The 14637-nt window shown below is 41.6% G+C and overlaps 1 protein-coding gene across 1 annotated transcript; it reads right to left on the bottom strand.

The window, feature by feature from the left end:
• Nucleotides 1–6576: 6576 nt before the first annotated feature.
• Nucleotides 6577–12204, bottom strand: B2M (beta-2-microglobulin). The gene is made up of 4 exons (XM_029950522.1): nt 12098–12204; nt 8866–9141; nt 8291–8318; nt 6577–7072 (listed from the first exon to the last, which is right to left on the bottom strand). Exons 1-3 carry the CDS (start codon nt 12162–12164, stop codon nt 8305–8307), a joined length of 357 nt encoding a protein of 118 aa, XP_029806382.1. The 5' UTR covers nt 12165–12204; the 3' UTR covers nt 6577–7072; nt 8291–8304.
• Between the last annotated feature and the right edge of the window lie 2433 nt (nt 12205–14637).

The raw sequence follows: 14637 nt of genomic DNA, 5'->3' as shown, positions 1-14637 counted from the left end.
CTATTGAATGCTGAGAATGAACTGAGAGTTGAAGGGGAAGGGGGAGGGGAGAAAAGAGGTGGTGGTGATGGTGGAGGGCACTTAAGGGGAAGAGCACTGGGTGTTGTATGGAAAACAATTTGACAATAAAATATTATGGGAAAAAAAAAATCAGCAGCCCTTAGGAGAACCAGGAGAGCAATAGGAAACTGAGTCTGTGCCCTTAAAGAGATAGCCGAACAAATAGCCCCTAGAGATACAGCTTGGAAGTAGCTATCAGAAAACCTCCTGGGGCATATGGGAGGGAGAATTATTTACTAAATCTCTAAGTTTGCTGAGGGACTTCTTCAGGAAGTCCCTCCCCCGCCCCCCAGCGTAAACACAGGGCCAACTGCGGAAACCAGCACAGCTGTTGGTTTTCACTAACTGCTTATGCCACACCCTGTGCCCTCCAGCTGGGCCTGCCTCAGCCTTGGAGCTTTGGGTCCCCTCCCCTGGAAGACCAGTGCACACCTTGCCAACACTGTATATCCAGACTGTGCACTTCGTAGGGCCTTATTCCTGACAGTGACAGTGGCAGGTCACCTCCCATGGAGGACTGTGCACCGTATTAAAACTGCTTGCCTCAGCTGGCTCCAGTCTTGGCAGCAGCTGCACATCTCCTTTGGTAAAGGACCAGCATGAACAACTTGTGGGCACGTGGCCCCACCTGCATGTGCTTTGTGGAGCAGCCCCCACCAGCCCTGGTCTCTGTGGCAGCTGTTCATCTCCTGTGGAAAAGGATCAGCACCACCTTATTAAAAGTGTGTACCCTGCCCGCTACTTTCAAGAACAAGAGACATAGCTGACTTTCCTACCACACAGAAACAGACACAGAGAGTTAGACAAAATGAAACAGACAAATATGTCACAAATGAAAGAACAGGACAAAATTACAGCAAAAGACCTAAATGAAATAGAAGTAATACGCTTGATAGAGAATTTAAAGTAATGATCATAAAGATACTCACTGGACTTGAGAAAAGAATGGAGGACAGCATGAGACCCTTAAAAAACAGATAAATAAGAACCAATCAGAGATAAAGGACACAATAATTTAAATAAAAAATATACTAGGGTCGCCTGGGTGTCTCAGGTGATTAAGCATATGACTCTTGATTTTAGCTCAGGTCATGATCTCATGAATTTGAGCCCCGTGGGGCTCTGTGCTGACATCATGGAGGCTGCTTGGGATTCTGTTTCCCTCTCACTCTCTGCCTCTCCCCCACTCACTCTCTATCTCTCTCTCAAAATAAATAAAATAAACATTTTAAAAAATTAAGTATACTAGATGGAATAAGTAACAGGTTATAAGAAGCAGAAGAACAAATCAGCAATCTGGAGGACAGAGTAATGGGAAGTAATTAAGCTGAGCAAGTGAGAGAAGAAAAATTGTGCAAAATTAGAATAGACTTGGGGAACTCAGTGACTCCATCAACTGTAATAACATTCACATTAGGGATCCCAGAGAAGAAGAGAGAGAAAAGGGGGAGGAAATTTTATTTGAAGAAATAATAGCTAAAAACTTCCCAAATTTGGGGCAGGAAACAGAAATGTATATCCAAGTAAGCACAGAGATGTCCCCAAAAAATCAACCAAAGGAAGTCCACACATGACACATAGTAATTAAAATGTCAAAAAGCAGTAATGAAGAAAGAATCTTAAAAGTGGCAAGAGAAAAGAAAACACATACAATGGAAACCCCAGAAGGCTATCAGCAGATTATTCAACAGAAACTTAGGTTAGAAGTGAGTGGGTATAATATATTTAAAGTGCTAAATGGGAAAAACCCACAGTTCAAGTGTTCACTGATAGATGAATAGGTAAAGAAGAGAGGGTATATATACATATACACTGTGGAATATTATTCAGCCAAAAATAGGGTGAAATCTTGCCAGTTGCAACAACATGGATGGCTCTAGAAGAATACAATGCTAAGCTAAATAAGCCAGTCAGAGGAAGACAAATACCATATGATTTCACTCCTATGTTGAATTTAAGAAACAAAACAAATAAAGAAAAAAGAGACAAATCAAAAAACAGACTCTTAACTACAGAGAGCAAACTGATGGTTACCAGAGGGAAGGAGGGGTTAGTGAGATAGGCGAAGGTTATTAAAAGTACAGTTATCAGGGCACCTGGGTGGCTCAGTTGGTTGAGCATCTGACTTTGGCTCAGGTTCTGATCTCGCAGGTTGTGAGCTTGAGCCCCACATAGGGCTCTGTGTTGACAGCTCAGAGCCTGGAGCCTGCTTCAGATTCTGTCTCTGTCTCTGTCTCTCTCTCTCTCTCTCTCTGCCCTTCCCTGCTTTTGCTCTGGCTCTGCCTCTTACTCTCTCAAAAATAAATAACATTATTTTTTTCAATATTAACATTAAATTTTAAACATCAAAATTTTTTTCAATAAATATAAGTACAGTTATCTTGATGAGCACTGACTTAATATATGGAATTGTTGAATCTCTGTATTGTATACCTGAAATGAATGTAACACTGTATGTTAACCACACTGAAATTAAAAATTTTTAAAAATAAGAAGTCTACTTTTATCTTACTCCTGCCATTTTAGGCCCTGCCTATTGTTAAGAGGTTATTGAATATATTTCTGAACCTTTTCCTGTGGGTGTATCTGCTTAAAGGGGTTGAAGGGGAAAAAAAGTTAAGGCCATTTAAAAATATATAAAATGGGAACGCCTGGATCTGGTAAATGTTTGCCTTCGGCTCAGGTCATGATCTAACAGTTCACGAGTTCAAGCCCTGCATCAGGCTCTCTACTTTCCACACAGAGCCTGGTCAGATCCTCGCCTCCTTCCCCCTCCCCACCCCTTCCCTGCTTGCATGTGTGTGCGCTCTCTCTCTCTCAAAAATACGTAAGTAAATAACTTTAAAAATAGGTAGATAGATAGATGGATCCATCAGAGGTACCACCTCAACTTGGAACGCCTGAGATGGGCAGATGCTGACGTTCTGAACAAAGGTGAGCAGGACTGCTGCCCCAGCGCCCGGCTCGGATCACTATTCTTGAGGAATATCACACAAACCAGTAAGCTATAGTCACAGCCTTGTCTCCATGTTCCTTGTAGGTCTTGGGTAAACAGAGAAGTTCCAGGTTTAAATTGCTGAATTCTAACTCACATTTCTGTATTTCTTCAGACTCTCTCTTTCAGATGTTTTTCCCTACCTGACCTTGGTGAATTGCCTTAATCCATGGCTCCCACCAGAGAGCTTTTTCTCACTCTCACTTACTTTGGTCATTTAAGGTATGGGATCCTCTTGGGCTGGCCATAAAGGCCTAAAACTTGCATCATATCATGTGCTGTCTTTCTCTGGTTTCTTGGGCCCTTCTAAATTTTTCTGAAAAGGAGATTAATAAAAATTGAAATTTTTAAAAAGGCATTACATGAAATGGAGCGTGATGGGTACACACTGAAAGAACCCAGAGGGGTCCAAAAGGTAGTAATCTCTGTCATAAGAGATTGCAGGGGGGAGCCTGGGTGGCTCAGTCCATTAAGTGTCTGACTTCAGCTCAGGTCATGACCTCACGATTCGTGGGTTCAAGCACTGAATCAGGCTTTGCGCTGACAGCCTGGAGCCTACTTAGATTCTGTCTCCCTCTCTCTGTGCCCCTAACCCGCTCAGACTCTGTCTCTGTCTCTCAAAAATAAACGTTAAAGAAAAAAAGAGAAATTGCAGAGGTTTATAATACTTTTTCTTTATTTTCATTATTTGATGAAGAGGAGGGCAATTTTAGTACAGTTCTAAAATCAGTTTTGCTTTGTTTTTTGAGAAAAAGATTATATCAATTTGTCAAATGATTCTTCAAATGATTAATTTGCTCCTTCCTTGGGCCTTTAACCAACATGGTCTGTGATGACATGGTCTCCCTTTGTCTTGGAAGAGCAGGGGAGTCTTGTGGTTTCCATCTGCTTTTCATTTGGCCAGCCCCTGGTAGGGGGCTCAGCTGCCACATTCCCCAGCATTCAGAAGGGCAGGACACAGACCTCCCTGTTGGTCATGGTGAGCATAGAGTGAAACACCACTGCTTAGGCTCTGAGAAACCCTTCTGCTCCTCCACTCTTCTTCCACCCCCAAAATCCTTCCCCTCATTTATACATGTAAAATTTCAGAAAAATCCCAACCAATACTGAGGAAAAAACGGCTTTTAGCAAATTGATTTTTCAACAGACTAGCAGCTTCCTCTTCTTTATTTACCCTTCTCCCATGCCACAACAATCAGGGCATCCCTTTCCAGACTCTTTCTGTGATTGATACAAATATATAACACATATGGGATTTTTTTAGTGGCTTACAATGTATAGTTTCTAAAAAGTACTTTTTTTGTTTCAACAATATAGCATGTGTATTCTTCTATATCAGTGTATACAATATAATTCTTTATTACTGACATTGAGGCTTTTCCGCTTAATTTGCATTGGAGTTATATTTATTTATTTATTTTTATTTTTTTCTAATGTTTTATTTATTTTTGAGAGAGAGAGAATGCGAGCAGGGGAGGGTCAGAGAGAAAGTGGGAGACACAGAATCCAAAGACAGGCTCCAAGCTCTGAGCTGTCAGCACAGAGCCCAATGCAGATCTCAAAATGTCGAATCGCGAGATCATGACCTGAGCCAAAGCCAGACGCACAGCCGACTGAGCCACCCAGGTGCCCCCATATTTAATAAACTTAATTAAGGTCTGAAATTCTTCCTCCTTGATCACTCTCTTCTGAAGTTAGGGATTAAGGCATGCTCCAAAGGAACACTACTTTGGACCATCAGCAGCAAAGAAGCATTTCACAAAATAGTTCTGCTGCTTTGGCTATTTGAGGTCTTTTGTGGTTCCATACACATTTGAGGATTTCTGTTCTAGTTCTACGGAAAATGCCATTGTTATTTTGATAGGGATTGCGTTAACTCTGTGGGTTGCTCTAGATAATATGGACACTTCAACAATGTTAATTCTTCTAATCTGTGAGTATGGTATGTCTTCCATTTGTTTGTGTCTTTGATTTTCATCAATGTTTTACAGTTTTCAGAATACAGATCTTTCACCTCCTTGGTTAAACTTATTCCTAGTATCTTAATTATTTTTGGCACAATTATAAATGAGATTGTTTTAATTTTTCTTTCTACTTCATTATCAATGTATGGAATATAATGTCTTAAAAACCATAATACTGATATATGAGCCTCAGACTTAGAGATTGTGACTTAGTTGCTCTGGATAGAACCTACGAAATGTTTTCTGTTGTTGTTGTTGTTTGTTTTTGTTTTTAATATACTTTATTTTTTAGAGCTAGTATTTTTTTAAATTTATTTAAGAGAGAGAGAGAGGTGAGGAGGGGCAGAGAGCGAATCCCAAGCAGGCTCTGCTCTGTCAGCACAGAGCCTGACACAGCACTTGAACCCATGAACCATGAGATCATGACCTGAGCTGAAACCAAGAGTCAAACACCTAACTGTCTGAGCCACCCAGGCATCCCAGAGCTAGTATTTTTAAAAACATGTCCCAACGGTGATACTAATATACATGTAGAATGGAGACTTACCAGTGTAAGTCAGCCATCCCTCAATCTGCTCAGCCGAGTTCCTGCAAGTATTTCCCCAGGTACCTTTGCTCTGCTGTTTGGAATTACCCATACCTGTCATACTTTCATACTTCCCATAATTTGCCCCCTGCCTGGAAACCCCAGGACACTCCCCACACAGGACAACCACTACCCACCAAGTGTCAGCTCAAACAAATGGTTTCCCTAACACCTACCTAAAGTTTCATGTTCCCTGAACACATTTTCATACCATGTAGTTCTTCGAGCATACCTATGTTATATTCTTTATCAGGAGTTTCTTTAATGTTTATTTTGAGAGTGAGCAGGAAAGGCAGAGAAAGAGGAGGATAGAGGGTCTGAAGCGGGTTCAGTGCTGACAGCAGAGAGCCTGATGCGTGGCTCAAATTACAAACAATGAGATCATGACCTGAGCTTAAGTTGGATGCTTAACGACTAAACCACCCAAGTGCCCCTTTCAGGACGTTTTTTAATTGTTTGACCACATGTCTGCCCCTTCACTAAACTGAGGCATTTATTTAAGAGCAGTGTTGTGTTTTATTCATCTTGTCAGTACTTAGCACTAACTAACTCGAATTCTTGGTCAAATAAACAAATGCACAAAGCTGGCCATCATGTATAAACTCTATCTTGAAATTATTTTTCATTCAGAGTTTATCTATTGATTGCTAAAATATAAAATCCTCCAGATATTTTTGTTCCTTCTTAGAGTCTGCACATTCCTTGTGTCTTGGCTTAAGGAACAGAGCACTGGCTAAAAACAGAGGCATGTTTTTTTATACCAACAGACTGCTGTGTCACCCTAAGTCATTTAATTTCCCTGGGGTTGCATTCCTCATATGTAAAATCCAGATCATGGAGGCCCCTTCCACTGTGAGCCAAGCCCTATATGACAGTGGTTTACACTCTACTCCAAGTGACACCTGAAGACTGTTTTCCTGTTTTAAAACAAAGGGATAACAGAGGGAGTAATGTATAAGAAACTGAACACATTAAGTTTTTAACATTGTTTTACTTAGTGAAACAAAATCAACAGAAGTCAAATTATATGCAACAATGGTTCCAACGTGTAAGAAGTAAATAGGAATTTTATATAGGAAATGTCTTGTCCACTATAACAGATTTCCAATAATTTGACAATTATCTTTCAAAACATTTCCCAATTCTCAGCAAGGTATGCAAATTGGAAGTTAATTCTAAACATGCATAGGTATATTCTTATTCAGTTTTGAGTGAAGAGACTAAAGAGTTCAGCTCTGGCTAAGAGTTCAGTTCTCTAAGCTTCTAGTCCTGTAACTATATCTACATGACCAGACAGGTCAAATATAATGCACAGTCAGTGCCCACTGGAGAGTTATCATGTAGATCATATTTGTATTATCATCAACATAACTTTATAATTTGTATGCATTAAACATAAAAGCCTATCAACATTAAAAAGAACTCAGGATTGGGGATTAGTCCAATTTAGGCGCACCATCTTCAAACCTGAAAAAAAGAAAAAAGACTTGTTAGCAAATACATTTATTTTATTTGGATTACAGATCACATCAACCTACTTGTCTAACTTCTTCTGTGTAAATCACTGTTTGTAAAAGAAATAGCTGCAGATAGTTATACAAGGAGCATATCCCATTAACTTATCCTGTTCGTTTTCTTATAGCCTTAGAGGAAAGAATGCTGGTATTAGAGTTAGGGTCCTGGCTCTCCCATTTAGTAACTGTGTGACTCTGGGCACGTCACCCAAACTCTCTGATGCTCTCTCAAATCAATTTCCCTGTGCTAGAACATGATGGGAAATTTGGATAGGTTTTCAGTATGATGGTACTCTATGGGGTAGAACTTCACTGAAAAGCTGTATTTCCTCCCTCTATATTCCAACCAACAATGCAGAGGAGTCCAATTCCTCCCTCTCTCACACTGCTAGAAGTTTCTGTAGATACATGTATTATAGTATCTTTACATTGCATTATAACAATCTATTTCCATTTCTTGTATTTAAAAATATTTTTTTAATGTTTATTTTTTGAGAGAGAGACAGAGACTGAGCATGAGTGGGCAAGGGGCAGAGAGAGACACACACACACACAGAAGCTGAAGCAGGCTCCAGGCTCTGAGCTGTCAGTACAGAGCCTGATGCAGGTCTCGAACCCATGCACCGTAAGATCATGACCTGAGCCAAAGTCAGACGCTTAACTGACTAAGCCATCTAGGCACCCCTCCACTTCTCTCCTCTGTTGGACTGGAGCCTCTAGAAGGAAAACACAGCACCCACACACTAAGGCTGAACAAGAGACTGAAGGGATAGAATCTGCAAAATCATGTCACTCCTCTCTTCCAGCTGCATAACAAAGCAACTGCTATGTAAAGGAAGAGAATGGTTCATTTCTGAAGGCCCAGAGATGCACACTGTAGAAGTGCAAGAAGAAAGATCAAATCCTCTCAGGAAACTGGCTGCCTCTATCCTATTATGCCACTCCAACAGCTCCTCTGACTTTGTTTAGAGGGCTAGGGATGCTGGCAGCATTAGACTGGGGCTATACACCTTTCCCATGTCACTCCATAGGAGAAGAAAATGTATTCCCTGTAGGATTCTTTCTTTCCTGCTGAAATGCTATCCTGATTAATGTCTTCCCTATAATGAGGATTATCCTATTAGAGTTGTCTTTAGTTCCTCGGACAGTGAAACAAAGTATTTTCACCTACCTCTGTGATGCTGGTTACTTGTCTGGCTCTACAAAAAAAAGAAAATGGAAAAAGAAAGACTGTAAGTTTTACTTTTGAAATACTATGTGCTAACAAATGTCTGAAACTCTCACAAACGAGGCTGTTAGAATAGCCTGCTATCCCTAACCAGGAATACTCAGTAGGGCCCAACCTTGCCTACGAGGCTCAGCTCCCAATCCATCCAGGGAATACTGGATAGAGAACTGGGGTAGCCGGTCTTACAAAGGCCTGTGCCTCCCTGAGACTTTTGAGGGTTCTACACCTCCATGAAGCTGTCAGGAAAGCCCAAAGAAGCCAGCCAGGAAGAAACATGAGGAGTCCATCATGTGTATTTGGGCAAGTGCTGGCTACTGCTGCTCTCTGTTTTTGCTACAGGGAAACTACTGTTTCAGGGATCATGCTGTGCAGAGGACTCTCAAGGTGCCACTAATCAGAGCTTTAATAAGGTTCCCTGTCGATTACAGTATGCAGATTTTTTATATCAAAGCATCTTTAAGCCGTGTCTATTCTCAGATACAGTTGTCCGCAGCTAAGGAAAGAACTTAAAAACTTACCCCACAAAACGACCATGGGCTCACTGAGCGTTGTGTGATTCACCTGGCAGCTATACTTATCTTCGACAGTGGGAGTAAATTCAGTGTGGACCAGAAGGTAGAAAGTCCAGTCCCTGTTGAAGGACAGATCTGTCTGTTCCGCTTTTATTTTCTCTCCATTCTTCAACAAGCTGATATCAATTTGTGGTGGATGGAACCCCGAAACATAGCAGTTCAGGAAATTTGGCTTTCCATTCTCTGCTGGGTGCCGGGAGTAGACCTGAACCTTTGGAGAATCTGAGGGACATCAGGAAAAGACAGATGAGAATTACAGGGTATTTCACTCAGGGCTACCTTGGTCTAAAGCTAGATGGGGCAACAAAGGTTTAAATTTGATCACCGATTTCTCCCAATTACATTTCCCCTCTGGCCAAATGAGTGTCCACTTTTCCAAAAGGCTATCTCCATATTGAGGGAGGAACCATGACTTAGTGTCTTTTCCACATAATTTCTCTACTCGTGGCTTTTTGGTTTTTTCCTATAGATTTCTAGTAGTATCATCTTCTGTCACTGGAGTTTGTGTCAAATCTTTAAGACCTTTCTGTGGAGACTCTCAAGAACTTTTGATGGCTTTTCAGCACCCATATAATTCCTCAACACATCTCTCACAAGTCCTCATGACTTGGCCCCACCTTTTCAAGCTTCATTTCTCATTTCATACACGCTCCATAATAGCCACGTCAAAAAACTCGTGTTACTGTACCTTGTTTCAGCCTATCTCTCTCTCTTTTTTTTTTTTGTAATGTCTATTACTTTCTTTTTTGGCTCCTGCTCCTGCATAGACCCACACCCATCCGACTTCTCAATATGTATTAAGTGTCTAGAGTAGTGCCTGGCACATACCAATTGCTTTGTAAGTGGCACCTGTTGTTATTAGTATTACCTCAAACAAAATTTAAATGCCTACAGAAGTCAGAAAATACCATAAGTGAGTGAGATGGGCTCGGTAAGAACATTAGGAAAGGGTGGAGACTGTGGCAAAAGAGAAAGACCATATTCTTCATTATGACTAAGTGGAGTAATGTGTAAGAGCGGGATTTGCATTTTTAGTTAGCACCCTCAAGTGATTGCTACAACTAGCCATGTTGGAAATACACTGCTGCTATAGAATATGTGTTTCCAAAATGGGATGCGTGACTAGATCCACTTCCATATTCTTCATCCAATGAAGAGAAGTATTACTGCTAAATAATACTGCTAAGTATACAGACTGACACTAATGTGTGTGTATAATTCGCTTTTAAATACACATACACGAAGAGCATAAGATTACTAAAAGGCAGCACCTCCATGTCCAGGATGTGGTAGGGAGGAGTGTCAGGCTATTCTGACCAGATATATCTGTCTAGAAACACCCCATCATCAAAGGAAAGATCAGCAGCCCCAATAGCTACACTGGGGATTTGAGGGAGATGTGGAACCCTCAAATCAGTGAAGCCCCGATTTTTTTTTCATAAAGTTGAAGTGAAGGCAAATCAGAAAGCTCTTTATATTGGAGTTTCTAATAATTAGAGGATAATAAATGCCCCTAGAATCAGAGCACAGGTTCATCAGGCCTAGAATTCTCTCCATGGGGGAGCCATGCAGGGTTCTGCAAAAACATAAAAATAATCTCTTCTACGAGGAAGATGAGTATCAGTTAAGCCTTGGTTTGTTTCTGGGCTCAGCCACATACTGGTTCTGTAACTTTGGGACAGTTAGTTGAGCTTCTGAAGCTTAACTTTAAAATCAATTTATGTTCACAGTGAAACAAAACCCACACAAGGGACAGAGCAAAAAATAGACATCCTCGCCCCCCAACAGCCATCATCATTACCCATTTCTTGTGTATCTTCTAGAAATGATCTATTCATGGCATGTATTACTCTGGAAATTTTCAAAGTAAGATTTTTCTTTTAATGACAGCTTGCTATCTTTTTTTTTTTCTTTTAAGATTTCTTTAAATGCCGGCAATTATCAATAATAGTAGTTGTGCTTTATTTTTGTAAATAAGTTATAAATACCTTTATCTCATGATCAAAACCACTTCACAGAGGCTTTTGTGAGGGGAAAATGTGAGAAGGTCTGGTATATTGCAAGGTATTTAGAACATACTCAAGATCTAGACTATCCCTGACAGACAACCTGACTAACCATGTTTATTATCCTTAACACTGGCTTTACAATCTCCCTGACTTGTAAACCTTCGATTTTTCAAAACAGAAAGTAGAAGCTTAGTTCATCTTGGAAAGAACCAGGCAAAGAGCCAAAGAGGAAGCCCTCTGTGAAGAAAAGGCAACAAGGCCCCAGTGCTCTCCAGCTTCCTGGGAAGAATCTCACACTGGAAGGTGACAAGGAGGTACTGGAGAACCACGGGCAGTGCAGCCAAAAAGCTCACGCTCCCCCCAAAAATGTTCTAGTCCCCCTCGATTGTCTGCCATTTGCCTGTGTTGTATAAGTTACTTAAACGCTTGTGGGATGCTGATGATAACCATTATATTTACACTCGTAAGCTCATCTCGAAATCGAGTGACATAAAGCATAAAACGTCCGCGGCACGCTCCTTACCAATAACGAGTAGCTCTTATGATTATTAATAGCGACAGGTAACGGCAACCAGTGAATTAAATGATGTGAAAGCGCTTTGTAACACGTCAAAGCAGTCTACAAATGCTACATGCGGATCCCTCCCCCGTTTGCGGGGTGGGCGAACCCGCCGGGCGTTGGGGAAGAAGCCGCGATCCGAGCGGAGCAGAGTTGCAACGGGACCGAAGTACCCGCGCAGTGCCTCCCGCTAGGCCAGACTGCTGTCTCCACCCATCCATGGCCCGGGACTCCGAGTCTTTAGGACCCGCCTTCCAGCCCTCCAAGGCAGCTGGGCTCGGGAAGCTAGAGGTTACGCGGAAGAGAAACCCTACCCACTCCCCTGTCGTTCTGAAGTCTGTCATCACCCCGAAACTTTGTCCTGACCTACCGGGCACGGGCACGCCGAAGGCGCCCCCTGTCCCTCTCTCCTGAAGAAGAAAAAGGACACTTCTGTCCTGGGCTCGCACATCTCCCCACTGCCCCGCCACCCACCACTTCACCACCCCGAGACCAAGCCCGGGGCTAGTCCCGGAGGAGGTAGGGTGGGTGACTTAACAGAGTTAAAGCCGAGAGAGCCAAACAGATCGGGGTGCAGGACAGGAAGGGCTAGGGCAAGAGGGGCACTCACGCTGGATGGCATCCAGGTGGGACAGACAGAGCAGCCCGAGTAGGACGACGACCGCGGAGCGCGCCATCGCTAGCAGAGCCGCACCACAAGTGAAACTGGCCGGCCCGCCCAGCGCCTCTACTTATATGCCACACGCGCACCGCCAATCAGAATGCTTCTGGCAAGAGCCGTCACTTGTCTCCTGGCGCGCAGCGTCTGGCCAGGTTAGAGAGGGGGACTTCCCCGTTTTCGGTTTCATTTTCCTATAAGGTCCCTTGATGCTTAGAAAGGCACCGGCTGGGCCGAGTGGCTTCGCGGGCTATAAACTCGCGCCCTCCCCTTTGGGGTGCGCGCCCGAGGTTGTTGGGAGGGCCTCCTGTCTTAGAATTTCGGGCTGGACTTACTCTCTGAGAACCAGCCAGCCTCAGAGTGACTTGCTTACCATGTCCCTAGCAGAACCTTAGGACCTGTGGTTTTCATTCAAGAAAACTGAAGCCCAGAAAGATTTAAGAGTGTGGACAAAGGATGAATAGTGCGGGATAAAATAAGAACTTCGATTAATAACTATGGTCCCGGGAATATAATGTAGAGTTACTAATTTTTTGAGTAAGAAAAACAGTCCAGATCCTGGAGATCTTCCGAAGACAGCTCAGAGAACTGTGCAGAATGGACAAGGACCTTCTTGCTTCCTGAATTTCTTCAGGCCAAAGTTTGCTTTTGTAAAACCCTGTGCCAAGAAAAATGTCCCTGTATCTTCCTGCTGTTGTTTGGGTAATTTTCTTAGTTTTGTTGATGTGTGAGATAAACAACCGCTACCAAAGCAGTAACTGCCTAGAGCTTTAGAGTTTGCAGACAACTTTAGGTACATCATTTCTTTCGAGTTACCACACTGGAATGGTGCCTGACCCTTAGTAGGTAGTCTGTAAATGGTATGAATGATTAAATGAACAAATCAGTAAATATGTGAATAAGCAGTAGGAAATAGGAATCACCCCATTAGTTTTTATGAATAAGGAATAACAAAAGCTGAGACTAGGATTCAAAGTTGCCTGACACTATAGCCATTCATGCTTTAAGACACTTGGAAAATAAGGGCTCTGAAATTTTAGTGAGAATTTGGATTGCATCAGCCACAGGCCCAGCTAAAGAAGTCAAACCTGCTGACTGTAAGAGCTTCACAATGTTAGACCCACTAGGAAAACTTACACTCCAGAGATACCATAAAAATAATGCTGACATCACATGGCAACTCAGTCTACTAGTCTTCTCTCAACCATGGGGGCAGGAGAGACCAAGATCTTGGAAATCACCATGGTTTTTAAGTCAAGGGAGTTGAGTTGTGATTCCCCAAGGAGCCAACAAATATGTTATGTTATAGATTTCTTTTACATATTTTTAGACCTTGTAATAACCCCTATTGTAGAAGCCATGTCTGACTAGAAAAAGAATACTCTCCACAGATCTAAAGAAATAATACCCAGAGAGCCTCACACAGGTCCTAGCAGTGTTTTATAATGTTTAATAAATGTAGTATGATAATCATTGTTACATACCTAGTTTTCCTACCAGCTCACTCTATAACTCTCTTGAAGTATAAGAATAATTGTCATGCATAAAGTTATGAGTAAAGTCATTCTTGCTTCTCCTGTTTGTGTGTGTGTGTTTAACTCATTTAAGGCTCTTAAGGCCTGAAATGTTAGTGTTGAAGTGTTTTCTAGCACCCTGAGAGTATAGGAAGACTCATGGTTATTTTTCACCTCTAATTCCCTGTTTACTACATCACAGAGAAATACTATGCTTAAAATTCTTTATAGAAAGATTCTGACCTATTCACTTAGGAAACCAGTTTTAAAAGCAATTTTAAAATGCAGTAAAGACAAAAAACTAAAAATTAAAATAATAAAATGCAGTAAAGACAAAAAAGTATATTTTTTCAGTTTTCTGTGTTTAGGGAACTCCTGTATTTTCCTTGAATTTTCATTTATGACATGCTTTGAGTAGTAAGAATGAAAATGAGATATAAAGTGTTTTTGGTTTTTTTTTTTTTTATTGAGATCATTTCTCCAAGAGGGTAAACTTGTAGAAATCTACAAACATGGCAGTTTAATAGTGTTATCTCCCAGTCGTAGGAATAGCAGCTGGACTGGGTTTTTTGCCTATATAACTCCCCTAAAAATTTTTTACAGTGAATATTTATTCAAAATAGTAAATATATGGGGGCACCTGGGTAGCTCACTTGATTAAGTGTCCAACCTTGGCTCCAGTCATGATCTCGTGGTTCATGAGTTCAAGTACCTCATCGGACTGTATGCTGTCAGCACAGAACCTGCTTCAGATCCTTTGTCACCCCCTCTCTCTCCCTCTTTCTCCCTCCCCCCTCACTCAAGCTTTCTCTCAAAAATAAATATTTTTAAAAATCAAAATAGTAAATATTTTCAAGAATGTGGAAGAACTGGGACTCTCATATCCTTATGATGGGAATGTAAAATGATATAATTATTTTGGAAAACAACTTGGGCACCTGGGTTGCTCAGTCAATTAAGAGTCAGACTTCAGTTCAG

Source organism: Suricata suricatta, chromosome 9 (genome assembly GCF_006229205.1).
Source record: "Suricata suricatta isolate VVHF042 chromosome 9, meerkat_22Aug2017_6uvM2_HiC, whole genome shotgun sequence".
Taxonomy (NCBI): Eukaryota; Metazoa; Chordata; class Mammalia; order Carnivora; family Herpestidae; genus Suricata; species Suricata suricatta.
This window is presented reverse-complemented; position numbering and strand designations above follow the sequence as displayed.